The following is a 24,562-nucleotide window of genomic DNA, read 5'->3' as shown; positions in this document are numbered from 1 at the left end:
AGTGCAGTGCCGTTCGCTGTCTCCCGACCGCTGCTCTCGACGCTGACAAATGGACGCCGATTTTCCCTCTTTTCTGTCCTGGTGTTGCCCCCGTTAGTCCTACACATCGAGGTCACTGTTGTCCACGTTCAGCCAGAAAGGTCCCGTTCCTGACTCGCGGCGAGAGACGCTAGCTGGCCTTCCCTTGCACCTTCCCCACCACAAAGCATGGCAAGTACATTGAGCGGCATGCCTCTCCTCAGCGGTCCGCCGCCCGGGCCTGACGAGAACGAGAACGCATGTCGAAAGTGCAACAAAGAGTTCAACGTCCTCTTCGCCCGGTCGCGCAAGTGCAACCACTGCGGTGAGCTCGTCTTTACCCCTTGGCCCTTCCCCAACATGTGTATTGAACGTATGCCGCATATAGGCCACCTCTATTGTCAATCATGCACCGACTACCAGGCCCTCATGCCACGCCAGGGCGGCGGCAACGCTGGCTATGACCCCGCATCTGTCTGCGCGTACTGCATCGAGAACCTCACAAGTGGGTACGCGCACCATGTGGCGCAGGGCTATAGTACGCCGTATGCTGCAGATCTGACCAGAGCGGGCATCTAGTCACCGCTGCCGGCAAGGGCCAGCTTCGCAAGTACTCGTTGGCTAAGCTGAGGAAGTATGCCAAGGATTATGATATAAATGTGAATGGTGTCATTGAGAAGGACGACCTGATAGACAAGATCATCGCTGCAAGGGTGTGTGATCTAGATCTCCCTGCAGGCATTTCGTTGACAACGTCTTTACAGACCCCCCATGGATGCTTACCGATTGCCAACGAGGTATGCCCTAGTCGTCGTCTCCAGCTGACAGCGGCTAATATCGCGCAGAAACACTATCGAACTTACTCAATTCCTCAGCGTTCAGACCGTCCGCGAGGCATCTTCACACGCGCGATGGAAGCCATGGGTAGCTCTGCATCGGACTCAGCACCTCAGCAGCCGCAGCATTCTTCGCAGCATTCTCCGCAGCAACAGCAACCACCTCCCTACCAGCCCCGCCAGCGCACGACGTCCCATCCTCCGTCGTTCCCGCGTCCTGACCTGGATGACCAGCAGCCCCCTCCTCCCCCACAGCCGAATCAGAGTGCACCGCGCCCTCAACCGCAGCCGCAACGGCAACAGCAACAGCAGAGGCAGGACTACCACACGCACAGCCAGACGGGTCCAGGCAGGCAGCAGCACACGTACGCACCGCCGCCACGGAGCACCTACAGCTTCACCTACCAATCGCGCTCGCCGCCCTCGCAGTCACAGACGCTGCCGCGCTCGCGTCCGCAATACAACCCGCCGCCAGGGCCTCCCCCAGGACACAGCACGCACAACGCACGCGGAGCATCCAACTCTGGCTCGCGCACGCACCTGAACGTGCCCCCGAGCGGCAGTGCGCGGCCGCGAAGCGCAAGTGCGCCGCGGACGCCGCGCTCGGGGAGCCCATCGCGCGGGACGTCGCCGGCGCCTACGGCGGTACCTTCGCTGGGCGAGTTGCTCGCAATGGCGCCTGAGGCGCTCAGCGCTCTGTCGATCTCGACACTGAAGGCGGTGCTCTTCCGGAACCATGTGAGCGCGGGCATGATCGTTGAGAAGGCGGAGCTCGTCGCCAAGGTGCGCGCGCTCGTTGAGGACGAGCGGCATGAGCGCGCGGCCGCGCGTCGTCGCATGGAGGAGGAAGAGGAGAGCGAGGAGGCGCGCGAGCAGAGGGAGATGGAAGAGGTGCTGGAGCGCAGCCGGAGAGAGCATGAGGAGTATGAGCGCAGGAGAAGGGAGGAGCAGGCGGGAGAGCAAGACGATGCGATGCAAAGCGAGGAACGTGAGGCTGCACCGGACACCTCAAGTGCTGCGACTGACTCCACGGCGCCGCCGCAGGCCGAGAAGGAGAAAGCGAAGGGGACGACGCCGGCGGGGAAGCTGTCGCCGAAGGCGCAGGCGATGGCCTCGCACCTCGAGCGCACAGGACTATGCGTCATCTGCCAGGACGAGGAGGCGAACATCGCAATCGTTGACTGTGGACACCTTGCGATGTGCCGTGCGTGTTCGGACTTGGTCATGAATAGTTCGCGCGAGTGCCCGCTCTGTAGGACGCGGATCGTCACCGAGGCGCGGTTGTTGCGGATCTTCAAGGCGTAAAGCTGTGAGGGAGCTCCCGCCTGGCGCTGTTGCGTTTTGTTCAGGGGCTAATACAGGCTAGTACACGTTTCTGTAGCCATCTCACCAATTGGTCGCATGTGTTTGTTTCGTTCTTTTTCGGGTTGTCTGCGCCGCTCTCGTTCCCTGGTCGTAATGCTTACTAGTCGCAACTTTGATCGCTCTCAGGCCCCAGACTCTGAATGGACGATGTACTAGTCTGAATGTACAATATGCACATGCGTAGAATCAATGGGTCGGATGATCCACCTTGCAAGAGGAAATGTCGAAAAATGATCCACAGCGCCGGCGGACTGAGGACGGTGCCCAGTTCAAGACTGTATTCCTTACTCGAAACATGTCCAATAGAGTTCTGCATGAATATCATTAACGAGAGCTGAAAACGACTCAATCAAGCACTGCTAGTAGCTCATTTATTCTTCGCCTCTCGACGACGCTCCTGTCTTGAGTCGGTCACTTACTAAGACGCAGCACCATCCCCAAAGGTGTCCACGACCGGAGAGCAGAGTACGCCATCCTAGAAGGACAGTCAAGATTAGACTTCTCTGCGCATTTGACAAGGTTGAGGACACGCACTTCGTCATAAAGCACTCCCAGTACGGGCTCGGGCTGCTCTGTCTTCCACCAGTTTTGAATCCTCTTCCATCTGCCCTTGGTCATCGAGGGCCTCTGCTCCTCGAGAAAGCTTTCGGCTGACTGGGTCATTTTCATTCTGATAATACCGAGCACTCAGTTGCCGCTCGGGATCATACAAGAGAGAGAGACATACCTGACGCAGTGCAGGAGTTCCTGATGCGTGGCGCCTGGGTTCTCATCTGGCTCGCTGTGTTATGGAGGAACATGGGAACGCAAATGCAAATGCTCACTGAAAGCCTCCACAAAAGCCTGACGGGGAATATATAAGCTCAGATGCACAGTGGGACGCGGAATGTCGACATACCTCAAGGAAGTAGCCACCCGACCTCGAGAAGCTCAATGTCGCCTTCGGGTCTGGACAGGCCGCCCACGAGACCTGACAGGTGGTCTCAGCAGCAGTCCAGCGTGTGGACTGGTGGGCAAATCACTCACAACAACCGGATTAGCGTCAGAATTGCCCGTTTCTGGCGGCGTACACAGGCAATTAGCTCGATGTGTTCATCGGAGTTTGGGTTATGCCATACTTGTGAGCTTTCTGAACGCTAGCTTCCGCCTGGGGAGTGGGTGAGCTTGCCCGTCGTCTTCGTCATCGGGGTCCGTGTAGCTGTATTGAAGGTCTGACATCTGGTCAGCCCCCGGTCCCCAGGACAGTGTGCAGCGTACTTGCCTGCCCCAGTGCCCGAGTGGCAGCAGTCCAGGATAATCTGGGAGTATGCATGAGTATCTGCGGACTGTGCGTGAATCGTACGGCGTAGGGACATACAACGAGAGATGCACCGTCCGGGACGTTGTCGACCAGTATGCTCTTGATGTTCTGCAAAGAGATGAGCCGACTGATCACGGACAACAAGTAGAGAACCACTGACATCGTCTAGGATGACGTTGTCCGCATCGTCTCCCTCCACAAGTATCACATCTGCGGGCCAGATAGCTGGTGATACATTAGTGGCGGCTTGTCAGGACGGGGAGAGACGGCATACCTTCATCCATTTTGTCATCCTCGTCTCCGTTGAGGTCGGGCTTCTGGGATCCATGACCAGAAACTTACAAATTGGTTAGCGCGGGGTAATTCAACGACAGACAGTTTGCCTACAGTGAAAGACCAGGTGGTCGCCTGGCTGCACGTCCGAGACTAGATCCTCCATAGCCTTCACCTATAATTACATCATATCGACAGGAAACTCCGTTCAGTTGCGACTCTTTGCGTGGAAACTCTTCGGGGAGCATACCAGATTGGCATTGCTCGGGTATAGAGGGTCTGATGGCTCGACATCGTCTCTGAGCTCCATGATGTCTGTAGATTGGAAACCGACGGAGTCTTTGGAAAGTGAAATGTTAGACAGGCCTTTCAGCCACAAACAAGGCTTGCTTACTTATGAGGAATTCCCTGAGTTGTTCCACATCTTGGTAGGTGCTCTCCAGTACATGTCCCTCGAGCGAAGCATAGCGTATACCCACAAGCAGAGCTTTGTTCCCCATCTTCAAGTTGTCTGCGGGTAAGGGAAAGGACGCTGTAGTGCGGCTTGTCTGACTACCTGCAGGCTTATATCTTACTCTGTGGGAGGCAAAAGCTTTATCTCATCAGCGAGGAGGAGGCAGTGTAGTTCAAACTTACGTTAGTAGGAAAGGGTCTTGGTGTGGCAAGGTGCTCGGGATAACCAACCAACGGCCGTCCCTCACACGCTATGCATTGTGAGCTAGTCATCAAAGCTTATACGTGGCGAGAAGCTCATCAGCCCGATGGCTTATCGCGACATATTTAGCTCATGTGAGCGGGATATACGAGGAGTTCGTTGGCGATTGCTGATCTACAGCAGCGATGGCGCCTGTAGCTTTGACTCCACTTGACGCTCAATGAGTGCTCAAGCGGAATCCTATGCTCGACTCCCTACAGATGATGTAGCAGGTCATCCCGAGCCCACCTGGGATCCTCATACTGGGGGATCTCGATGCCTACTTTGTGAAGTATTGGAAGCTAGACGTCTGAAGGCGCGCGTCTGGCTCAAACCGTAACGTTCGGTAGCGAAGCGAGGCCCGAAGGTGTCGGACTTCGTGGGACATTAATCAATTCAAGATGGCAATATGACAACGATGAGAACACTCACTCGATGCCGTTGAGTGACCCTTGAGGTCTAGTACGCAGACAGGGGTGATTCAGCTGGCAGACTTGTTTAGTCGAGCTGGACAGTTCGGGCACGGTCAAGGGTGCAGTAGCGAGCGCATTTGGGCAGCTGGCGAACTCGAGGCAGGCCAATGCTGGCGTCTCATCTCCATGATAAAGCCAAGCCTGTGAATGTAATACAAACGTAAGTTACGCTGATGTAGCCAGTGCTGTGGGCGTTGATCATGATAGAGAAGCAGGAAAGTTTTCGTTCTCGCCATCTCCGGGGAAGACGGAGACCAGACGATCATATTACGAAGAGATTGACGGAATTAATCACAAGACCGCAACACCAGTCCCGAAGGTTTCCCCGTGTCACAAAGCTGAGACACGCACTTCATCATGGAGCACACTATCGGTTCAGAGCGATGTTTCTTCCACCAGTATTGAGGTCTCTCCCAGTCGCCGTCGCTCGTCTCAGGCCTCTTGTTCGGGATGGTGCTCAGCGGACGCAATCAGTTTCACTCTGAAGATCCCCACAAAAGCCGGCCGTCGCTCAGAATTGATGCGAGAGCAACGTGCTTGATGTGGTGCAGCAGCTGACACCCGGGAATGTACATGCAAGCGCTTGCAGTACGATTATGAGAAATCCTGGTGGAGAAATATGAGCTGGCATGTACTGCATACAACAGATCAAACGTGCCTCAACGAAGTGACCACCCGAGTTCGAGAAGCCCGTCGTCGTTTCTGAACCGGGACAGGCTGCCCACGGGACCTGGCGTGACGTCTTACTTTAAAACTTACAGTCCGGCGTGCAAACCGATTGGTGGGCCACTCGCAACCTCTGGGCCAACGACAGGACTGGGTACCGTCAGGGGAGAGCGCATCTGGAACATACGCAAGCAGTCAGCCTCCAGCCTACTCATCGCGGCATGCGTTGCGTCACCCTTACCATTCGTTCCTGTCTCCTTGTTGTCTTACTCATCGAGGTGGTCGAGATAACTGTGCCGAAGGTCTTAGTCGCCGTCGGGTCGTAGTGGCTATGGCAGGATGGGACCAAATTACCAGCTACAGTGTCCGAGTGGCAGCAGTCAAGTATAATCTACAGGTACATATGAGCTCCCGAGGGCATATGAAGCGCGCACAGGGAAGGCAGTGAGCTGGTGGCGCACAGACAGTAGCGAGAGGCACTGACGCCGTCGAAGATGATGTTATCTGCATCATCTTCCCCTACAAGTACTGCGATGTCTGCAGGCCAGATGGCCGGTGGTAAATCAAGAGTAGCTCGATCGCACAGGCAGCTTCCACATACCTACACCCCACCCATCATCCTCGTCTTGTCCAGGTATGGCACCTGGGATCCCTGGCGAGAAACTCATGCATTTGTCAGGACGTTGTGATTGCAGCGATAGGACAACCACTTACCGTAGTTGTACCGTAGAATTTAAACTAGAATATCACCTGGCTGTACGTCTGAGACCAAGTTTCTCAGATCCTTCACCTGAGCGAGCATTACATACGTCAGTAAATTATGGCCTCGGCACTGGGCCTCGGTCACAAATGATTACATGGTTCATGGCAATTATAAACATGCCGGGCTTTGTTAGTGGAGATGGGAGCTATACTTATCGCGAACATGAGTACTTTGGCTAGTGTTTCGGTCATGCGTGGTGATAAGAATCGTATGGAGGTCGTATAAGCAGTTGCGAGCACATGATAGTGCCCCAGTCTGAATGTACGATACGTGCGTAGAACCGACAGGCCATCAATGCATCGACATGTCAGCGGCTGGTGTGCGGGTCCCGGCTGGTGTATTGTAGGGTGTACGGTTCAGTCTCAGTCGTAAAATACCGAGGAGCGCTTCGGGCCATAAGTTGATATATAGCATACCCAGGCTGTAACCGAAATCTAGCACACATGAAAACTGGAGCGCGTTCGTCACAGAAGTTCGTCCGCTAGTGGGTCGAGTAGAAGCTCAATATTGCAGGCCATAAAGAGAGCAACAGAAACCCACCTGAAATCATGTGTACATTGTTATCCTGCTAGCCTGCTTTCCGACTCTACGAGGGTGTGTGTGATACAAAGCACGAACATCACAGATTAGATCGGAAAGCCCGCGCCGCTTTGATACGCCCGATGCGCTTCGAGGAGTCGGCATAGCCCGCGCCTCGTCCTGCTGACTTCTGCTCTTCTCAGCTATCACTTCAAATCACCACTGCGATTGTATATCTCTAGATCTACTTCTCACATGCACAGCATACACCAACACATTCCTAGCGGCGTCTTTTCACCAGCGCCGCCGACCCAGGTGCTGGAAACCTGGAAGTCGTATGAGCATGCGTGCTTCAGCCACAAACAGTAAATGATCTACGCTGTTGAACACCGATGCGATTCACAGCGTGCTGTCTCTGTGTGGCGACAAGTCACTCCACCACCACCTCGACCCAGCGAGGTCGACTGCTTAGTAACCTCGATGAGGATCAGCAGCTGCTTACTCACTTGTGTGTGCATCGTACAATCCTCGTGATAATGGCGCATCGTTTCCTAACTGGGATTTCCCATGGCATAGATGAGACTATCCACCATGGCCTCCACCTCCTCCTCGACGCTCGCGAGTGCGAACCAGCTCGTATGGTATGTCACTGGCACGTCCTCGGGCTTTGGCGCACGCCTTGTAAGCCTCCTACTCGACCGCGGCGACAAGGTCATCGCGACTGGCCGCTCGCTTGCACGACTCGACTTCCCTCCGCACGAGAACCTGCGGTTACAGCAGTGCGACGTGACGATCGGACCCGCGAAGCTCAGGGAGAAAGCTGCGGAGGCTGTCGCGTTCTTTGGGAGGGTCGATGTCGTTATGAACAATGCTGGCGTGGTATTCAAGGGTATTCTGGAGGAGGCGGGGTGAGTATTGGCCTGAATGGCTCCCGTTGGGTGAGAAGGGGCTGATAGAGAACAACAGGTCAGAAGAATTGAGGAAGCAATATGATGTGAATTTGTTCGGGCAATTGGATGTCACGAACGCATTCCTGCCGTATATGCGCGAGCGCCGCTCTGGGACGATCGTTCTCATGGGGAGCAGGACAGGCTGGTGGCCTGAGAATCCGGCAAGAGCACATTCCCTTTCCTCCGAGATTAGGCTGACTGGTCATGTAGATAGGAGGTCTCTATGCATCATCGAAAGCCGCCCTCCGAGGCACGTCCTGTCTTTTTCCTTGAGCTTTCTCACAGCTTATATATTGCAGTAGTGATGGGCGAGACCCTCGCCGTCGAGCTCGCGCCTTTTAATATCCGCGTGCTCATCACTGAGCCCGGCGCGTTCCGCACCGAAAATAGCTTTAGCCTGCCAATGTACGAAGACAATCGGATTGCAGAGTACGATGCCGTGCGCGAAGAGATGAAGAAGCGATATGCGCGTGTCGACGGACATCAACCTGGCGACCCCACGAAGGCCATGCACGTCGTCATCGATGTCGTCCACGGAGAGGGTGCCGCTGAAGGGAAGGACTGGCCGCTGTACCTACCGCTTGGGCTGGAGGCGGAGGTGGCGATCCGAGACAAATGCGGGAAAGTGACGAAGGTGCTGGACACGTGGGAGGATGTGATCCGGGATACGAGGCTGGAAAGCCCGTTGGTCATCTCAGGCTGATGTTTGCGACGTGTTCGCGTCGCAGGTGTAGTGGGAGTGTGTTCTTGGACCGTATAACCATCAGCGGCGTAGCGCAGCACTCTCTCCTCTGGTATAAGCGACGTTCTAGCCGTAATATATGTGGCATTCCTTGCATATGAATACACGGCGTCGATCGCATATTGCCAGACAACGCAAAGATTAGACGGCAGACCGGAGAATGGGGCTGAGGGCAGATTGAAGTAACCAGAGTGGTATAGTATGCTCAGTTCAAGACTATGTTCCTCGCTTGAAGCACATTCAGTAAAATTCTGCATAGGTATTCGCATTTCTTAGGAGCTGACGACGACTCAGTTAAGCACCATTTAGTAATTCGACTGATCCCTGCCTCTCGGCGACTTGAACCTATCAGTACCAGGACGTAGCACCAACCCCAAAAGTATCCGCGACTGGAGAACAGAGTACACCATCCTAGATGGACAACCAAGATGAGAGTTTTCCGTGTAGTTCACAAAGCTAAGACAACGCACTTCGTTATAGAGCACTCCCAGCATGGGTTCTGGGCGCTCTTGCCTCCACCACTTTTGAAGATGCTTCCAACGGCCCTTGGTCATCAAAGGCCTCTGTTCCTCGAAATAGCGTTCGGCTGACCACGTCATTTTCATTCTCATGATACCGAGCACTCAGCTGTCGCTTGGGATCATACAAGAGAGAGACATACCTGACGCAGTGCAGGAGTTCCTGATGTGTGACGCCTGGGTTCTCGTCTGGCTTGTAATGTTATGGAGGAACATGGGGATATGAGTGCAATTACTCACTAAAAGCCTCTACGAAAGCCTGGAGGGAAACATGAGCTCATGTTCGGTGAGAGGTGGAACATCAACGCACCTCCAGGAAGTAGCCACCCGACCTTGAAAAGCTCAACGTCGCCTTCGGGTCTGGACAAGCTGCCCATGAGACCTGGCATGCTATCTCAGCAGCGGTCCGCCGTTGAGATTGGCGGGCGAGGCACTTACAACAACCGGTCCAGAGCCCCAATTGTTCATATCTAGGAGCAGATGCAAGTAGTCAGCCGCATGTATTCACCAGATTTTGCGTTTTGTTATACTCGTAAGTTTCCTGAACGCCAGCTTTCGCCTGGGAAGTGGGTGAGCTTGCCCGTCGTCTTGTCCGTCGGGGTCCGTGTAGCTGTGTTGGAGATCTGCGACCTAGTCAGCCCTTGGTCCCTGGGACACGGTGCAGCATACTTGCCTGCTCCAGTGCCCGAGTGGCAGCAGTCCAGAATAATCTGTGGGTATACATGAGTGCCTGCGGACTATACGTGAAACGTACGTAGGGACTTACAACGAGAGATGCACCGTCCGGGACGTTGTCGACCAGTATGCTCTTGATGTCCTGGAGGGCAGTGAGCTGACTGATCACAGACAGCAGCCAGAGAACCACCAACATCGTCTATGATGACATTATCCGCATCGCCATCCTCATTAAGTGTCACATCCGCCGGCCAGATTGCTGGTTGTACTTTAGCAGCGGTTTTTCAGGACGGAGAGAGGCGGCATACCTTCATCCATTTTGTCCGCCTCGTCTCCATTCAGGTCGGGCTTCTGGGATCCATGACCAGAAACTACAGGCTGATTAACGCAGGGTGATTGCAGCGACAGATAGTGTGCATACAGTGGAAGACCAGGTGGTCGCCTGGCTACACGTCCGAGACCAAGTGTTGCATGGCCCTCACCTGCGCCGCATCACACTGATAAGTAATACCGCTCAGTGATGAGATTTCACACGGGGAACGTACCAAGTTGGCATTGCTCGGATACCGGGGATTCCACGGCTCGACGTCGTCTCTAAGCTCAATGATATCTTCAGGCCGAAAGTTGACACTACCTTGAAAAAATCAAAATGTCAGACAAATTTTCAGCCGTGAGATAACCTAGTTTCCGCACTTGTTAAGAACCATTTGAGTCGTTCCACATCCTGGTAGGTGCTCTCCAGCACATGTCCCGGGAGTGCGGAATAGCGAATGCCCACAAGCAAAGCTCTGTTCACCATCTTGCCTGACGAGCGAGGGAAAGGGCACTGCAGTGCAGCTCGCTGGACTGCAGGCAGGCTTATATCTTGCACTGTGGGAGGCAGGAACTTTATTTCATCGGCAAGGAACGGAGGCCGCGCAGTGCAGACTCATGTCAGGAAAGGGTTCTGGTGTACGAAGCTGTTTGGGTTAGCCAACCAATGGTCGTTCCTGGCACGTTGTGCATGGTGCCCTAGTCTGGTGGTCACCAAAGCTTGTACACGGTGGGAAGCTCAACAGCTCAAACGGAAGTTGCTGCGACAAATTCGGTTCATGTGAGCATAGCACACGAGAAGGCCGTGTCAAACTTGTGGCATTCGTTGAGGGTTGCCGATCTACAGCCAAGCCACTGACGGCGGTACCGTTGGCATTGGCTGGTTGACTCCGCCCCGCGCTTGACGCACAGCAAGAATTTAAGCAAACTCCCTGGTTCGACTCTGGAAAGATTTGGTAAATCAAATCGAAGGTCAACTGAAGCACTCACGCCAGAAGATTACTGAGGATGCCTATCTTATGGGATGTATAATACCCATCCGCCCGGCAAAGCGGAGCATCTGACGCCGAGACTATCGCACTTCCTAGGACACCTGCCTCATTAATCATCACTAGATGGCGACGTGACAGCTATGGGAAAACTCACCAGACATCTTCTTGGTTACCATGAGCGAACAGGAGTAATTCGGCGAGCAATCCTTTTCAATCGAGCCAGGTACTTCAAGCACGTCAAGGACGCAGTCGCGAGCGTGCCAAAGCAGACAAGGATGATGATGGTTCGAGGCAGGCCGACGCTGGTGTCTCATGACAAAGTCAAGCCGCCCAAGAATCAGTGGACGCAGTTCAAGTGGCGCAAGGAACGCCAATATATTCAACGCTTTGGGCTTTCGAGAATGGCAACAGCAACGGGCAGGCCGTCGCTTGCGCTTCAAACTCCATCCCCAGAAAAGACAGAAAAGCGGAGGGAATTGGTTATGAGCTCGCATCAACTCCGAAAGTTTCGGCGACTGGGGTACGGAGTACACCGTGCTAGACGATCAGCTGCGATGAGATTCTTTCATGCACTATGCCAGGCTCGGAGACTCACATAGTCATGGAGAACCCCCAGCATGGGCTGGCAGCCATCTTCCTTCCACCATTTTTGAAGATCCCGCCACTGCTGTTCGCTGAACAAATGCCTGTGTTGCGTAAAATGATCTTCAGCGGACGCGATCATTTTCACTCTGAGAATACCACAGTCAGCCGTCACTTGGCATGAGCGACGTAGGCGGCCAGAAACATACTTAATGCGATGCAGAAGCTCCTCGTGTGTGGCGTCCTTCTTCTCTCCTGGCTTGCTGTGTTACGTGAGGTCATGAGAATTTCGAATATGGACGCTTACGGAAAGCATCTAGAAAAGCCTAGTAACAACTTCAGAGCCTGCACCGACTTTGAGACGCCAACAAACATGCCTTGATGAAAGAGCCACCCGAGCCTGAGGAGTCATCCGAGTTTGAAGAGTTGTCCGAGTTTGAGGAGCTACTCGAGTTTAAGAATCCTAACGTTGTCTTTGGATCCGGACAGGCCGCCCAAGAGATCTATGACATCTTAATAACAGCCTGGCACGTTTATCGATGGGTAGATTACTTACAACAACCGGACCGCCGCCAGGACTGGTTACTAAGGGGCTGCTTATTGTAGGGGAGAGCGCATCTGAGAGCGCACGCCAGGGGTCAGCCTCATGTGTTCATTGAGGCCCGGGTTACGTCACACTTACCCTTCGACGGTTTGTCACCCGTGAGCCCTGGGAGGGTGAGCTTCCGCTTAGGCTCAGCAACTTGGGAAGCCGGAGAGGTGTTCGAAGCCTGTGTGCAGTCCTTTTCTTCAAGGTGATCTGTATAGCTGTACCGAAGGTCTGTTACTTGTTAACTCTCCGTTCCTACGACATAGTGCAAGAGGCTTACCGGCACCAGTACCCGAGTGACAGCAGTCCAGGATAATCTGTAAGGGCGTGCATGGGTGTCTGCGGGCTGTATGTGGAATATACGTAGGGACCTACAACGAGATGGGCGCCATCTGGGACCTTGTCGACGAGTATTCTCTTGATGTCCTGGAAAAAGGTGAGCGGATTGGCGGCAACAAGAGGGATCCACTGACGTCGTCGAGAATGACGTTTATTTCTTCGTCTTTGCCTGCGAATACGACGTCTGCGGGCCAGATGGCTGGTAGCAAGTCAAGAGTAGCTCGACAGCACCGAGAGAGTCGGCATGCCTTCATCCATTCCATCCTCCTCGTCGCCGTCCAAGTCTTTGTGCTGGGATCCGTGGCCGGAGACTCACGCATCGGTCAGGACATGGTGATCGCAACGACGGGGGGATCACGTACAGTGGAAGACCAGGTGGTCACCAGCCTGCGCTTCCGAGACTAGTTCCTCCAGGGCCTTCACCTGCGACCACGTCGTGTAAGCGGCAACACCAAGCGTGAAGACCTCACACGGGGGACATACCAGGTTCTTTCTGGTGGGATATTGGTCATGCTCCGGGTCGATATTGTCTTTAAGCTCTATGATGTTGTCAGACCGAAAGCCGACGTTATCTTCGAAAAAAGGCACTACGTCAACGCGAGGCTTCTAGGGACAGACTACCAGGTTTACCTGTCAGGAATTTCTTGAGCCGGTCCACGTCGCAGTAAGTACTCTCCAGCACGTGCTTTTTCGGGAGCGTAGAGTAACGAATGCCCACGAGCAGAGCTTTTTTGGCCCTGGGGCGGGTTAGAGGAGCCATCGTGTCTGATTGGGCTGAAGGGGTGGAAATTGCGGTGCAGCTCACTGAGCTGCTTGAAGGCTTTTATATCGTGCACTGCGGGAGGCTGAAATTTGATTTCGTGAGCAGGTAGCGGAGACAATTCATACCTACGCTCACATTGTGCAAATGTCCCGGGCTGGCAAACCGCTCGGGATAGCCTACTAAGGGTTGCCCGCGCCACGTTGTGCACTGAACCCTAGTCAACGAATGATCGAAGCTCGCTCTCGGAGAAAAGCTCTTCAGTTAAATGGCTTATCGCGACAGATTCTGTCATGTGGGTATGCACGAGGAGGCCGCGTCGTACTTGCAGCATTCATTGCCGATCGCCGTGCCACGGCCAGACTGCCAGTCACGACATCACTGGCGTTGGTGCATGACGGACACCTGCGCGTGTGGGTGCGAGGGGAAGCCCACCGGCATGACGCAAGAGCTGCTCGGAAAGGCACGGTTGAACGATTCTCCTTTGGACGGCCGTGCGGGTGACTTTACGAAGGGCCTCCCCTTACTGCGCGAGCCTCAACACACCGAGTCTTTCCAACGTATATTGGGACCTGACCGGACTGCCATACACAACGCAGAAAGCTCGAAGCGCGCTCACTTCCCCGATTTTCCGCGCACCGATACAGTGCGCCTTAAAAGGTGTGTCCAATGGTAGGTACGGCTGAGTCTGTCGAGATTGGATATTGGCAAATGCTCATCGGATGGCTCTTTTTGCTGTTCTCCGAGTGCCCAAGCGAAGTCCCGGTGTCCGGCTTCCTGCAAGAGGTGAAGCAAAGTCAGCCAGAGTCTATCGTCGGGCACTCGCCCCAGTAAATCGCTGTAGAATGCTCGCCTTATGGAATGTTTCAAACTGGGCCATTCCAGAGTGAGCCTAGTCCCTGCGAAGCGTGTGCGGCGCTGACCATGATACATGATGCATGATGCTTAACACACCTGACGAGAGAAAAGTCAGTAACAAGGTTATCGCACTCCACATATCTTTCGTTTCGTGAGACAAGATGATGACGTGACAGCGATAGGACGAGACACTTGATGACGCCGAGAAACATGCCGGAACTGCGGTAAGCGGACAGGAGTGTTCCGGCGAACGGATCTCTTTAAGGGATTGTTATGGAGTCGAATGACTCGGACATAACAAAGCCGGCAATGTCGAATGTGGTAATGGACTGCCAGCGGAGAGTCTTGCAAACAAGGTTGTGGTAGCAGAAGTCGGCCGGTGCTGGTGTCGATATTGAGGACGCTGAGCGCGATGCCAACAGCAGCAGACGAGTCTGCACCCCAACACCGGAAAAGACGGAGACGAGTGATGGAGAAACCAGGGCAATTCATTAAAGACGGGCACAAGGGGCAAAATGTAGTTACCGGAGGGGCAGGCTAGGCGTCGAGATGGGCCCTGAGAGGGAGTAATTTTTTATTACAGTCGTGCCCGGAAGCTGCACATGCTCTGGACGGTGTTTTGAACGACATGTCGTAACATAGCGTAACATACGTGGGGTCGTATGACAGACACGGGCCATGTGCAAGGGAGCGGAAGGCAACGAAGGCCGTGGACGGGACACACAGGGACCCACGTGGCGCCTATTCCGTCACGGAGGATCGCGAGCCGAGATCTTGCGTGGGGATCGACGATACGCTGTCCGCGTCGCAGCCAATGCTGTGCCGTCGTTCTGCGTCGGCCCAGGTCCGCCCACCCGCCCGTCTGACCGCTGCCGTTGGTCAAAACAGCCCAGCGCTGCGGTCTGCGAGGCCTAATGCACGGAGGGACTCCCGGCCCGACTCTGGGCGCAGTCCCTCTCGCAGGCCATTCTAGAAATACAAGGCGTGTCATGTAGCCGACCATTGGTCAATGACCTTCCGGACACCCTCGGCCACACCCTCCATCGTCCGTCTATCCGATCCATGCTAGCCAAACCACGACGCGCCCTCGGGAGGCCCGTACATATATCTCATGACCCTCCCTTTCGTCCAGCTGCGCAATCCACCACAGTACCACCACCGTCGCGATGGACAATCTCTTCCTCCTCGCCCTCCCTGTTGTTCTTCTCTTCATCATACGCACTATCATCCAGTTCCGCCATGCTGTGCTTTCCGTTTCGTGGGTCTTTCCCGCCTTCTGCTCCCCTTCCTATCTCTAAGACAGTCACAGGAATCATCCGGGCTATCGCACCCTCTTGAACACCCTCGGCCCCATCGAGAACTTCTTCCCCCGCATCCCAGCCATCACGCCAGGCTCGTTTCACATGTGGAACCGCAAGCACCGCGACTTCGAGCAGTACGGCTGGGACGTCATAACCTATGTACGCTGCTCTCCTCCTTCTATCCATTCTACTCAACAAATACCTGCGCTAGGTCGCCGCCCTCAACGGAAGCAAGACCAACTTCTACGTCGCAGATGCCGACGCAATCAAGGCATTTCTCGGCGCTCTTCTGCTCTGACCGTCTCCGCTGACGCCCGTGGCAGGAAATCACAACGTACCGCGCCCGCTTCCCAAAGCCCACAGAGCAGTACAAGCTCCTCACCTTCTTTGGCGGCAACATCGTCGCCAGCGAGGGCGAGCAGTGGAAGCGATATCGCAAGATCACCGCGCCCGCGTTCTCCGAGGTTTGTCGACCGAAATCAACGAGCTGTGATGTGGCGCTAACCAGGCGGCGTGCATCCTGGCAGCGGAACAACAAGCTCGTGTGGGACGAGACCCGGCTCATCATGCAGGACCTCTTCGACAACGTGTGGGGCGACAAGGACGAGATCCGCGTCGAGCACGCCGTGGACATCACCCTTCCCGTGAGCACGTCCTTGCTGCATCATCTGGCCTGGACGCTGCTCATTGCATCGCCTCTCGCACACTCTAATTCTTCACATGCGGATTTTGTGCGCTCGTCGTTATTTTTGACCTGTGGCGACTTCTCTCTGGACCTTTCTCTCGCCGACCCTGGATCACGACCCACCCCCACTCTAAAACCTTGACAGATCGCCCTCTTTGTCATCGGCGTCGCAGGCTTCGGACGGCGCATCGCGTGGAAGGACGACGACGTCGTGCCCGCGGGGCACACGATGACCTTCAAGGTGAGAGCACACACACACGCCTGCCCCCACACTCCATTCTTTTTCCACCCGCGCTCACCACCTGCCCGCCACCAGAACGCCCTCCACGCGGTGTCGTCGAACGTCTTCGCGCGTCTGCTGATCCCCGACTGGCTCCTGCGCGCCGCGCCGACCGCGCGGCTCGCGGCGGTCCGCGACTCGTTCGACGAGCTCGAGCGGTACATGCGCGAGATGACGCGCGCGCGGCGCGAGGGGCCCGGCGCCGCCGAGAAGGAGGCGCGGTACGACCTGTTCAGCAGCCTGCTCGACGCGAACGAAGATGGCGGCGTGGCGCGGCTGCAGGACTCGGAGCTGATCGGTGCGTGCATGCGGGGATGGACAGAGTGTGGTGCTGATGGGTCTTGGTGTGTGTATGTGCAGGGAATTTGTTTATCTTTTTGCTTGCAGGTGCGTGCCTTCCCCCGAGTCCTCCCTTCCTGCTTGGCCGAGGCTGACGGGCGGCTGTAGGACATGAGGTGCGTGTCGCGCCGTGACAGGAGCGGCGGCACCGCTGAGACGCGTTTGTGCAGACCACCGCGCACACGCTCTGCTACATGCTCGCGCTGCTGGCGATGCACCCTGAGGAGCAAGACAGGCTGTACGAGAGCGTCCGGGGCGTGGTGCACGACGGACGCCTGCCCGAGTACGAAGACCTCAGGTCGCTGTCGTACTGCGAAGCGTGCGCCCCTCGCCATGCCTCTCTTGCACCGTCCACCTCGCTGACTTTGAGCGCGAACAGCGTCCTGTACGAGACCCTGCGCATGTTCCCGCCTGTGCACAGCATCCCGAAGAGCGTCGCCGAGGACACCGCGATCACGATCACCAACGCCGCCGGCGCGCGCACGACGATCCCGATGCCCAAGGGCTCGAGCATCTCGCTGCACACGCCCGGCCTGCACTACAACCGTACGCACCCTGTCCCCTCCCGCCCTCAGTTATCCACTGACACCCACCCCCGCGCGCCACGCAGCCCGCTACTGGCCCGAGCCCGACGTGTTCCGGCCCGCGCGCTTCCTGGCCGCGGACTGGCCGCGCGACGCGTTCCTGCCGTTCAGCGCGGGCCCGCGCGCGTGCCTCGGGCGCCGCTTCAGCGAGACCGAGGCCGTCGCCGCGGCCGCGATGCTCGTGCTGCGCTACCGCGTCGGCGTGCTCGACGAGCCGCGCTTCGCGGGCGAGGGCTGGCGCGCGCGCTTCGAGCGCGTGACGCGTAGCCGGCCGGGGGTTAGCATGACGTGCGTGTTTCTTTTTTTTTCTTTTCTTTGCTTTTTCTTTGCTTTTTCTGTGCTTGTCTGGGTTGGTGTGCTTTTTGGTGTGATGCTGATGGGGTGAATCGTGTTTTTGCAGGCCGTTGCGCGTCCCGCTTGTCTTCAAGAGGCGGTAGCACGTGACCGCGTTCTGATCTGCGAAGGGGCGCATCTCGGGCCACGAAACCTTGCTTCGTGCGCCAGCCTCGGGCTAAGAACTGAGCGCTGAGCGTTGAACTTGTGTATCATCGTGGTGCAAGTGGGAGACCATGTTATGCCTGACCATGCTCGCCCGTGACCCGCCGGCGGTAACCTCTGTTTCATCCGGAGACGTGCAGGATATTTTCACGATAGATACTGTGTCGCTTCAGAATGAGATTCAGGACATTCATGCGAGAATGAGGTTGAGTTCGGTCGACTACGCTTACGTGAGTTTAAGACTGCTCATTAGTGGATCCGCCAGCTACTGGGGTGCACAGACATCATGAAGGAAAGGAAAGAAGACTTTTGTTTACTTGTGGGTCCCTGGGGAAGCGTGTGCATTCGCCGGCACCCCCGGGCGATCACTGGCAGCCTCGAACTCGCGCGTAATCCTCAGCTAGTGGAGGCGCGTGACTAGGGGCACTGGCTATCGTTTCTGCCACGAGCTCGGATGAGTTCTTTTGTGCCGGTACAAGGGGCCCTTCACGCATTCATGATACGACCTTGTTCAAGTTCTGCTTCTCAGACGACCGCACAGAGCCATTCCAGCTCTAAGCCTGAAAGGTTTTGCTTCTCTAGCTCGGACCAGCGGTACGCCCGAAGCGGGTGACGAAATCGCTCTGCCATAAGCACGTTGGACAGTTGCCTCTGCCTGGCACAGCAGCATAATCTCTAAAGTTTATTGATATGTCTATATACACTGTACCAATGATATAGCATTTTGAAAATGTATTCCAAGTTTCTGAATCGCTTGCATGGCTATCTGCCTCACGAGATATGATCGCACTCTGGGCAGGAAAAGACCTAGTTGAAAATTCTTTTTAAAATTCCAGGTACACCTTAACGAATTAAATACTTAATTCCAAAGCATCCGAGGGTTAAATACACATGAGAGGACGGCAGAATACACTAGCTACCTCAGAAGACGCCGGATGATCCGGGCGTCTAATGGGTAGGCGATCCTTTGCCGTTTCTTCTTCCTTTTCGGAGACAGGGACTAGCTCCCGAGAATCTGCAAAGGGAAAACCCATGCGTCTTTCGTGCCAAAATGAGGCAGCGGTGAGCGGGAGACAGGGCAACGTCCACCTACACCTCGCCCACTCCTGTTCCCAACACTGTTGTTCCACCAGGCAATGGTGCTGGTCGCATGGGTTCTCCTCGCCGCCGCGGTGTACCACGTCATCTCGCGTCTCGTGCAGTTCAGGCAGCTGCTCGCAAAAATTAGGTGCGTGTACCATCCAGCGGTCATTATATTATCCAGATTGGCGAACACCGAGGCACAGGTTCCTCCCTGGGCTGCGTGCGACGACAAGCCTACTCGGTCATGCGCGGTGGATCATCCCAATGCGCATCCCGTACGTTACACACGGCGCCAACCTGCTGTTCGATGGCAAGCATGCGCTGTTCAAGCAGTTCGGACTCGACGTCATTTCGATCGTGCGTTTCCGCCCTCCTCCCACCCGCCCGCGGGCTCTCTGTGCTAACAGAAGCATGCCAGGTCTCAACCCATCCGCTGCAGGCGTTGTTTGTGATTGCCGACCCGGCAATCCTCCGAGTGCGTCCTCGTACTGCTCTCATGAACGTGAACGTCGGGCTGAGAGCCAAGATTGCCAGGAGATGACCGCTGCTCGCTCGCGCTTCCCTAAACCTGTAGAGATATACGACATCCTGTCACTGTATGGCCCAAACATCGTGGCATCAGAACACGACGCCTGGAAACGCTACCGGAGGATATGCTCGCCCGGGTTCTCCGAGGTGTGTCGTGTCTTGGACTGGATGGAAACGGGGGCTAAACAGAGAGCAAGAAAAATAACAGGCTCGTCTGGTCGGAGACCGTCCGCGTCGTGACAGAACTGTTCGATATATGGGTTGGAAAGGACGAGATTGTTGTGGACGATGCATTAGCACTTACCGCCACGGTACGCCTCTACATTGGGAGTATACAACTGTGCCTGAACTAGTACTACAGATTACATTATTTGTAATTAGTTCCGCAGGCTTTGGTCAAGCCATCGCATGGAATGGCGGGGAAGAGCGCCCAGAAGGCTACAAGATGTCGTTCAAGGTACGCACTCGGACTTTGGACAGTGCACAAATATATACTAATTTGCGACCGGTCCTGCCATCGAAGGAAGTCATGCACCACATGTCGACGGGCGTATTCACCAAGATTGCGACACCGCAGTGGCTGCTCGACCTCGGCCCCACTGAGAAAATGCGTAATACGAACACGGCGTTTAAGGAACTGGGAGTGAGCTTTTCAACCTGAAAGCCGAACGCGCACTAAATGAGATTACAGGTGTATATGTCAGATATGATCAGGCAGCGTCGCGAGTCGCAGCATAAAGAGGAGAGATACGACCTGTTCAATGGTTTGCTAGACGCGAGCGAGGAGGAGGAGGAGGGGGAATTGAAGCTGACCGATGAGGAACTCATGGGTGGGCCTCCGTGCGTCTCCGTACAACGATGTAACAAAACTGAGTTAGAAACTGTAGGCAACGTATTCATTTTCCTGATTGCAGGTACGTTAGACATGGCGAAACAGCCCAGGTACTTACTTCTAAAGCAACATAGGGAACGAAGTACGTTTGCTGCTGGAGATTTGGAGACATCGCTGACCGTTCACAGACGACTGGGCATACCCTGTGCTACGCTCTCGCACTCTTGGCACTACACCCAGACGAGCAAGAAAAACTCTATCAGCAAATAAGGTCAATCCTTCCGGCGGGCGAGCTACCACGCTATCAAGATCTGCGTAATTTTACCTATGCGGACGCGTTAGTCTCAGATCACATAATCCTCACTTAAGAGGTGCAATCTGACAACGAAGATCAGTGTATTATGCGAGACGCTCCGGATGTTCCCCCCCGTCTTTGGCATCCCAAAGCGTGCGGCGGATGACGCGTTTTTCAAAACGACAAATGATGCAGGCGAGCCGGTGGTCGTGTTCATACCCAAGGGTTCCGACGTCTTGTTTGACACTGCAGGGCTGCACTACAATCGTACGTATTTCGCGTCCCCCCTGCCCGGCCCGTGTCCTCAGAGTCTTCATCTTGTGTAGCGAAATACTGGACCGACCCACACACTTTCTCCCCTTCGCGATTTACTCGTTCGGACTGGCCGCGGGACGCATACCTCCCGTTCAGTGGTGGCCCGCGCGCGTGCCTCGGGCGCCGCTTCGCGGAGATTGAGATCATCGCAGTTCTCGTGCTCTTCGTCTTGCGCTTCACCATCCATGTCAAAGACGAGCCGAAGTACAGGAGTGAGACGGAGCAGCAGAGGAGGGACAGAGTGCTCAAGAGCGTGTCCGTCCTGACATTGACGTGAGTAGCTGTCTGGATTCTCAACTCGGGAAATAGCAAAGATTTGAAAATGCGCTAATCATCGAATCTGCAGGCCGACAGGGGTATCTCTCGTCTTTAAAAGGAGGAAGTGATTATTTGCGATCAGAATAATAACATTATTCGGACAAACCAATCGCCCCTCAGAGGACTCCATAGCCGAGATGCGTTCCTGGCCAGTGGTTGAAAGAAGCTCCAATTGCTTTGCTTGCGTAGCTTCATTAAATAGAATGTCGGATCTTCAGACCTACATCGACTTGGCGCGAGCTCTCATTCTCGACCTTCGCCATTCATTGGTCTAATTTTCGCGATAGCTCTGCTGCACCCCCCCTCCCCGATAGCCGAGAGCTATGGGCCGTAACCGCTGCTCTCAGCTATTCACAGGCACTGACAACTTCACATAACTACCGCGTTTTCTCCAAACAAGGACTTACCATTGTCCTGGGTCAAGCGCAGCAAAACGAATCAAAGCCATATATTAAGTGCTCAAGTGTATATGGCTTAGTACTATACGATGATATAGGGAAAGTAGTGAGCCGCGCCAGCTTAGGCTCGCCACGGCAAAGATAGGTAAGAAAATAGCTAGCCATGCTTCGGAATACTATTGCTACACGACATGCTTGAATAGATATGCGTTCCTTCTGCGGAGGTAGTTTAGATTAATGATCCGAAGACGTCTCGACGTCACCCTCGACGTTCATTTCATTTTCAGAGGGGTTCCCAACCGCGCCTTTTTTCTGAACGGACCGCACAGCGACACCAAAGACAGCTGCTACTGGCGTACAGAGTACGCCGCGCTAGTAACAAGTCATGGTGAGACCTCTCGTACACTTCGCAAGAGAAGTAACGCACGTAGTCATGGAGCGTCGCCAGCATTGGTTCGGGATGAGCCTGTTTGTCCTTTTCCAGCTTGTTCCATATTCTCTTCTCGAACTTCGTCTCATCGTTGTCGTGCTGATGTTTTGTTGCATGTGCTTCCAAGAAGTTCTGTGGGGCCGCCGGGACATGCGGAAGCGGACGTGGATACTTCTTATGGGCTACTTCTTCGACGAAGTGCGTGACAGACGTTTGCATTTTCTCCCTGCATTTTGTCATCAGCTACCACTCAAAGTTGACCAAAGAAAGAAAAAAGTACTTGATGAGATGGAGCAAAGTCTCGTGCGTAGCGTTCTGCATTTCGCCTATTCTTCTGTGTTATGTCGAAGTACGTAAGAGCAACACCAAAGACTTACGGAAAGCCTCTACGAAAGCCTGACAAGGAAGCATGAGCTCGCATCTCGCACCAGACAATAAATCGACTTGCCTTGACGAAGTAGCCCCCGGAATTCGCTAGGCTGAGCGTCGTATCTGGGTCTTGGCAGGCTGCCCACGAAATCTAATGTCTCCTTTACCAACAGTTCAAGCCGAAAGAGCCAGCCTACTTACGACCACAGGGTGTTTCGGGGTTCGGTACAACGGCAGCTCCTCCATAGACTCAAACGATGTTGCGGAAGAAGGGGTCGACGCGGCTGAGGACGACCATTCGAACAGGGAGGAGGCAGGAGTCGAGGATGGAGAATCAGAGTCCGGGGAGAAGGCGTCCGCGGTGGCTGGAGTAAGAGGAGACAGTATATTGATGGTGGGACCACCATTGACATTGGCGAAGATGGGGGAGGTCGTGTCTGAAACATCGCACATGCAATCAGCCTCTTTCGCACCCGCCCAGAGTCACGTTCGCATCCTTACCTTTCTTTACTCTGTCACCTGTGATCCCTTTCAAACCGATTTTCTGTACGGAAATCCGGGTAGCCGGTAAGGGATGCAGGATTTCCTCGTGCACCTGCTCCGAGAAATGGTCTTTATGACAGTGCTGCAGATCTGCGGCTCTCTTTAGATCAGTATCTCAGAGGCGGTGAGTGAGACTCACCTGCCCCGCTGCCCGAGTGACAGCAGTCAAGGATGATCTACGAGTATGCGCCGGTAAGTATTTGTCGGCCACACGTGAAAATGTGTCAGTACTCACAACGAGATGGGCACCGGCCGGGATCTTGTCGACGAGCATTTCCTTGATTGTCTGAGAGACAGTGAGATAAGAGTCCGCTGACGAGGAGGAGTAATACCGACGTCATCGAGGATCACATTATTCGCATCATACAGTCCTTGACCCGGCACCACATCCGCAGGCCAGATAGCTAGTTGCTCGTCAGAGGCGATTCGAATAGATGCAAGGAATAATTCTACCTTCATCCATGCCATCCTTCTCGTCGCCGTTCTCATCGGGTATCTGAGATCCATGACCAGAGACTGGTGTATCGATTAGCACCTAATGTTTGAAAAACGACAGATAATCTTGCATACAATGGAAGACCAGATGATCACCCGGCCGCACATCTGAAACTAAGTCCTCCATTGCCTTCAGCTGTAATCACTTCACATAAGCAACGCCACTCGAAAACAGGATGGGAACGCACCAAGTTGGCTCTGTTGGGATACCGGGCATCCTGAGGGTCAACGTCGTCCTTGAGAACGGTTATATCTTCACGTGGGAAGTCCATCGTCTCTGCAAGGCGGTAGATGAAGAGCACGTCCTAGACATGAAACTACAATCCTCACCTGTGAGGAACTCATGAAGGTGCTCAACGTCCGAGTAAGTGCTCGTTAGAGTATACTTCGAGCGTGGCTGTTGATTCGCGAGTACGGTGTAGCGGACGCCCACAAGTACAGCCTTTCTTGCCCTATAATGGCGAGGAAGGGGAAGCGACAGTCGAAGCGGCGTAGGTGGCATAGTGTCGAACGAACCAAGGGGAGGGAAAGTCGCAGTGTGGCTCACCGCATCCGGCGCGCATTATATCTCCCTTGCATCGCAACTCTATTTCGTCAGACAGATCCTGAAACTCCAGTAGGAAGGCAATGCATCAAGGGCCGACGCTAAGCCCGGATCCAGAGCAGCGTAGCCTAGCGATGATATCAACATTCCCTCCGCTGATGACACGAGAAGCTGGGCGGCGCTCGGCACAGGTGCGGACGGAAGAATGAGCTTCAGTGACAAGAGCAGGCCGTGGCGTATCAACGTACCCGCTATGTGAACCGCCTCCGTCTCAGACATGCGACGACCGGCGCTTGCCAGGCTGGAGTGCGGGAATACCCCAGAGCAAGGCACAGGCTTTGAGCACGAGAAGCGGGCTTGGGGCAGCCCCGTGCCCGCAAGCAGCGATAGGCCGACAATCTAGGACGACTACATCAGCATCCGTGGAGATAGTTCAGCCCAGACTTACTCTCGCCAATAAAGTCTCCGCTTGACAAGCTGCTTGGAATCGCCCACCGTTGA

At 54.9% G+C, this 24,562-nt stretch overlaps 10 protein-coding genes across 10 annotated transcripts; 5 read left to right on the top strand and 5 right to left on the bottom strand.

Annotated features, from left to right (window-relative positions):
- The first annotated feature begins 134 nt into the window (after positions 1–134).
- On the top strand, positions 135–2,461 carry PHACADRAFT_182515 (uncharacterized protein). Its single transcript, XM_007393399.1, has 5 exons — positions 135–343; positions 407–523; positions 598–731; positions 783–815; positions 894–2,461. The coding sequence occupies exons 1-5, from the start codon at positions 208–210 to the stop codon at positions 2,157–2,159; spliced, it is 1,686 nt and encodes a 561-aa protein (XP_007393461.1). The 5' UTR covers positions 135–207; the 3' UTR covers positions 2,160–2,461.
- Positions 2,462–2,466: 5 nt separating this feature from the next.
- Positions 2,467–4,373, bottom strand: PHACADRAFT_206970 (uncharacterized protein). Its single transcript, XM_007393398.1, has 14 exons — positions 4,187–4,373; positions 4,043–4,131; positions 3,907–3,967; positions 3,794–3,856; positions 3,680–3,744; positions 3,577–3,627; positions 3,477–3,517; positions 3,338–3,417; positions 3,246–3,277; positions 3,118–3,189; positions 3,044–3,062; positions 2,947–2,992; positions 2,754–2,889; positions 2,467–2,694 (listed from the first exon to the last, which is right to left on the bottom strand). The coding sequence occupies exons 1-14, from the start codon at positions 4,290–4,292 to the stop codon at positions 2,638–2,640; spliced, it is 918 nt and encodes a 305-aa protein (XP_007393460.1). The 5' UTR covers positions 4,293–4,373; the 3' UTR covers positions 2,467–2,637.
- Positions 4,374–7,318: 2,945 nt separating this feature from the next.
- On the top strand, positions 7,319–8,696 carry PHACADRAFT_252197 (uncharacterized protein). Its single transcript, XM_007393397.1, has 5 exons — positions 7,319–7,352; positions 7,414–7,815; positions 7,874–8,018; positions 8,068–8,107; positions 8,160–8,696. The coding sequence occupies exons 2-5, from the start codon at positions 7,499–7,501 to the stop codon at positions 8,558–8,560; spliced, it is 903 nt and encodes a 300-aa protein (XP_007393459.1). The 5' UTR covers positions 7,319–7,352; positions 7,414–7,498; the 3' UTR covers positions 8,561–8,696.
- A 109-nt stretch (positions 8,697–8,805) lies between these two features.
- Positions 8,806–10,911, bottom strand: PHACADRAFT_206968 (uncharacterized protein). The gene is made up of 14 exons (XM_007393396.1): positions 10,486–10,911; positions 10,338–10,426; positions 10,214–10,238; positions 10,101–10,163; positions 9,987–10,051; positions 9,884–9,934; positions 9,787–9,827; positions 9,648–9,727; positions 9,556–9,587; positions 9,428–9,499; positions 9,358–9,376; positions 9,261–9,306; positions 9,070–9,205; positions 8,806–9,010 (listed from the first exon to the last, which is right to left on the bottom strand). Exons 1-14 carry the CDS (start codon positions 10,589–10,591, stop codon positions 8,948–8,950), a joined length of 888 nt encoding a protein of 295 aa, XP_007393458.1. The 5' UTR covers positions 10,592–10,911; the 3' UTR covers positions 8,806–8,947.
- A 408-nt stretch (positions 10,912–11,319) lies between these two features.
- On the bottom strand, positions 11,320–13,440 carry PHACADRAFT_206967 (uncharacterized protein). The gene is made up of 13 exons (XM_007393395.1): positions 13,237–13,440; positions 13,090–13,178; positions 12,969–13,029; positions 12,741–12,805; positions 12,643–12,693; positions 12,548–12,584; positions 12,361–12,498; positions 12,235–12,296; positions 12,052–12,181; positions 11,986–12,004; positions 11,888–11,941; positions 11,692–11,827; positions 11,320–11,633 (listed from the first exon to the last, which is right to left on the bottom strand). Exons 1-13 carry the CDS (start codon positions 13,364–13,366, stop codon positions 11,577–11,579), a joined length of 1,029 nt encoding a protein of 342 aa, XP_007393457.1. The 5' UTR covers positions 13,367–13,440; the 3' UTR covers positions 11,320–11,576.
- A 1,624-nt stretch (positions 13,441–15,064) lies between these two features.
- On the bottom strand, positions 15,065–15,711 carry PHACADRAFT_182510 (uncharacterized protein; the record flags this gene model as incomplete). Its single annotated transcript, XM_007393394.1, has 1 exon — positions 15,065–15,711. One exon carries the CDS (start codon positions 15,709–15,711, stop codon positions 15,334–15,336), a length of 378 nt encoding a protein of 125 aa, XP_007393456.1. The 3' UTR covers positions 15,065–15,333.
- A 313-nt stretch (positions 15,712–16,024) lies between these two features.
- On the top strand, positions 16,025–16,465 carry PHACADRAFT_252191 (uncharacterized protein). The gene has a single exon (XM_007393393.1). The coding sequence runs from the start codon at positions 16,092–16,094 to the stop codon at positions 16,350–16,352; it is 261 nt and encodes an 86-aa protein (XP_007393455.1). The 5' UTR covers positions 16,025–16,091; the 3' UTR covers positions 16,353–16,465.
- Positions 16,466–17,209: 744 nt separating this feature from the next.
- On the top strand, positions 17,210–17,555 carry PHACADRAFT_58785 (uncharacterized protein; the record flags this gene model as incomplete). Its single annotated transcript, XM_007393392.1, has 2 exons — positions 17,210–17,375; positions 17,440–17,555. Coding segments are annotated over 2 exons (282 nt in total), but the record flags the coding sequence as incomplete, so codon positions are not given.
- A 1,434-nt stretch (positions 17,556–18,989) lies between these two features.
- PHACADRAFT_252187 (uncharacterized protein) lies at positions 18,990–21,497 on the top strand. Its single transcript, XM_007393391.1, has 14 exons — positions 18,990–19,139; positions 19,198–19,351; positions 19,413–19,469; positions 19,529–19,669; positions 19,720–19,833; positions 19,884–19,979; positions 20,046–20,165; positions 20,214–20,352; positions 20,410–20,436; positions 20,489–20,496; positions 20,543–20,691; positions 20,750–20,916; positions 20,976–21,237; positions 21,311–21,497. Exons 1-14 carry the CDS (start codon positions 19,048–19,050, stop codon positions 21,348–21,350), a joined length of 1,566 nt encoding a protein of 521 aa, XP_007393453.1. The 5' UTR covers positions 18,990–19,047; the 3' UTR covers positions 21,351–21,497.
- Positions 21,498–21,706: 209 nt separating this feature from the next.
- PHACADRAFT_252184 (uncharacterized protein) lies at positions 21,707–24,034 on the bottom strand. Its single transcript, XM_007393390.1, has 13 exons — positions 23,848–24,034; positions 23,706–23,794; positions 23,593–23,653; positions 23,476–23,538; positions 23,359–23,426; positions 23,258–23,308; positions 23,162–23,198; positions 22,981–23,112; positions 22,681–22,916; positions 22,559–22,630; positions 22,391–22,506; positions 22,108–22,336; positions 21,707–22,052 (listed from the first exon to the last, which is right to left on the bottom strand). The coding sequence occupies exons 1-11, from the start codon at positions 24,017–24,019 to the stop codon at positions 22,450–22,452; spliced, it is 1,038 nt and encodes a 345-aa protein (XP_007393452.1). The 5' UTR covers positions 24,020–24,034; the 3' UTR covers positions 21,707–22,052; positions 22,108–22,336; positions 22,391–22,449.
- Between the last annotated feature and the right edge of the window lie 528 nt (positions 24,035–24,562).

Source organism: Phanerochaete carnosa (genome assembly GCF_000300595.1).
Source record: "Phanerochaete carnosa HHB-10118-sp unplaced genomic scaffold PHACAscaffold_3, whole genome shotgun sequence".
Classification (NCBI taxonomy): domain Eukaryota; kingdom Fungi; phylum Basidiomycota; class Agaricomycetes; order Polyporales; family Phanerochaetaceae; genus Phanerochaete; species Phanerochaete carnosa.
This window is presented reverse-complemented; position numbering and strand designations above follow the sequence as displayed.

Bases quoted from the DNA above. Each gene is read 5' to 3' on its own strand.
- PHACADRAFT_206967 (XM_007393395.1), bottom strand. From the start codon at position 13,366: ATGGCTCCTCTAACCCGCCCCAGGGCCAAAAAAGCTCTGCTCGTGGGC. The intron at 13,030-13,089 runs GTATGTCCCCCG...ACGTGGTCGCAG, and splicing joins ATCCCACCAGAAAGAACCTG to GTGAAGGCCCTGGAGGAACT. The intron at 11,828-11,887 runs GTATGTTTCTGG...TGGTATTCTCAG, and splicing joins GAGCTTCTGCATCGCATTAA to AGTGAAAATGATCGCGTCCG.
- PHACADRAFT_206970 (XM_007393398.1), bottom strand. From the start codon at position 4,292: ATGGGGAACAAAGCTCTGCTTGTGGGTATACGCTATGCTTCGCTCGAG. The intron at 3,857-3,906 runs GTAGGCAAACTG...CCAATTTGTAAG, and splicing joins CGACCACCTGGTCTTTCACT to TTTCTGGTCATGGATCCCAG. The intron at 3,190-3,245 runs GTGAGTGATTTG...ACCACCTGTCAG, and splicing joins CTGACGCTAATCCGGTTGTT to GTCTCGTGGGCGGCCTGTCC.
- PHACADRAFT_252184 (XM_007393390.1), bottom strand. From the start codon at position 24,019: ATGCCACCTACGCCGCTTCGACTGTCGCTTCCCCTTCCTCGCCATTAT. The intron at 23,427-23,475 runs GTAGAATTATTC...ACGAGCAACTAG, and splicing joins GAAGGATGGCATGGATGAAG to CTATCTGGCCTGCGGATGTG. The intron at 23,309-23,358 runs GTCGGTATTACT...ACTGTCTCTCAG, and splicing joins ATAATGTGATCCTCGATGAC to ACAATCAAGGAAATGCTCGT.
- PHACADRAFT_252187 (XM_007393391.1), top strand. From the start codon at position 19,048: ATGGTGCTGGTCGCATGGGTTCTCCTCGCCGCCGCGGTGTACCACGTC. The intron at 19,670-19,719 runs GTGTGTCGTGTC...ACAGAGAGCAAG, and splicing joins GCTCGCCCGGGTTCTCCGAG to AAAAATAACAGGCTCGTCTG. The intron at 20,692-20,749 runs GTTAGTCTCAGA...AACGAAGATCAG, and splicing joins AATTTTACCTATGCGGACGC to TGTATTATGCGAGACGCTCC.
- PHACADRAFT_252191 (XM_007393393.1), top strand. From the start codon at position 16,092: ATGCAGGACCTCTTCGACAACGTGTGGGGCGACAAGGACGAGATCCGC.
- PHACADRAFT_182515 (XM_007393399.1), top strand. From the start codon at position 208: ATGGCAAGTACATTGAGCGGCATGCCTCTCCTCAGCGGTCCGCCGCCC. The intron at 344-406 runs GTGAGCTCGTCT...TGCCGCATATAG, and splicing joins GCGCAAGTGCAACCACTGCG to GCCACCTCTATTGTCAATCA. The intron at 524-597 runs GTGGGTACGCGC...GCGGGCATCTAG, and splicing joins CTGCATCGAGAACCTCACAA to TCACCGCTGCCGGCAAGGGC.
- PHACADRAFT_206968 (XM_007393396.1), bottom strand. From the start codon at position 10,591: ATGGTGAACAGAGCTTTGCTTGTGGGCATTCGCTATTCCGCACTCCCG. The intron at 10,164-10,213 runs GTATGCACACTA...ATCAGCCTGTAG, and splicing joins CGACCACCTGGTCTTCCACT to TTTCTGGTCATGGATCCCAG. The intron at 9,500-9,555 runs GTAAGTGCCTCG...ATAGCATGCCAG, and splicing joins GGGGCTCTGGACCGGTTGTT to GTCTCATGGGCAGCTTGTCC.
- PHACADRAFT_252197 (XM_007393397.1), top strand. From the start codon at position 7,499: ATGGCCTCCACCTCCTCCTCGACGCTCGCGAGTGCGAACCAGCTCGTA. The intron at 7,816-7,873 runs GTGAGTATTGGC...AGAGAACAACAG, and splicing joins GGTATTCTGGAGGAGGCGGG to GTCAGAAGAATTGAGGAAGC. The intron at 8,108-8,159 runs GCACGTCCTGTC...ATATTGCAGTAG, and splicing joins ATCGAAAGCCGCCCTCCGAG to TGATGGGCGAGACCCTCGCC.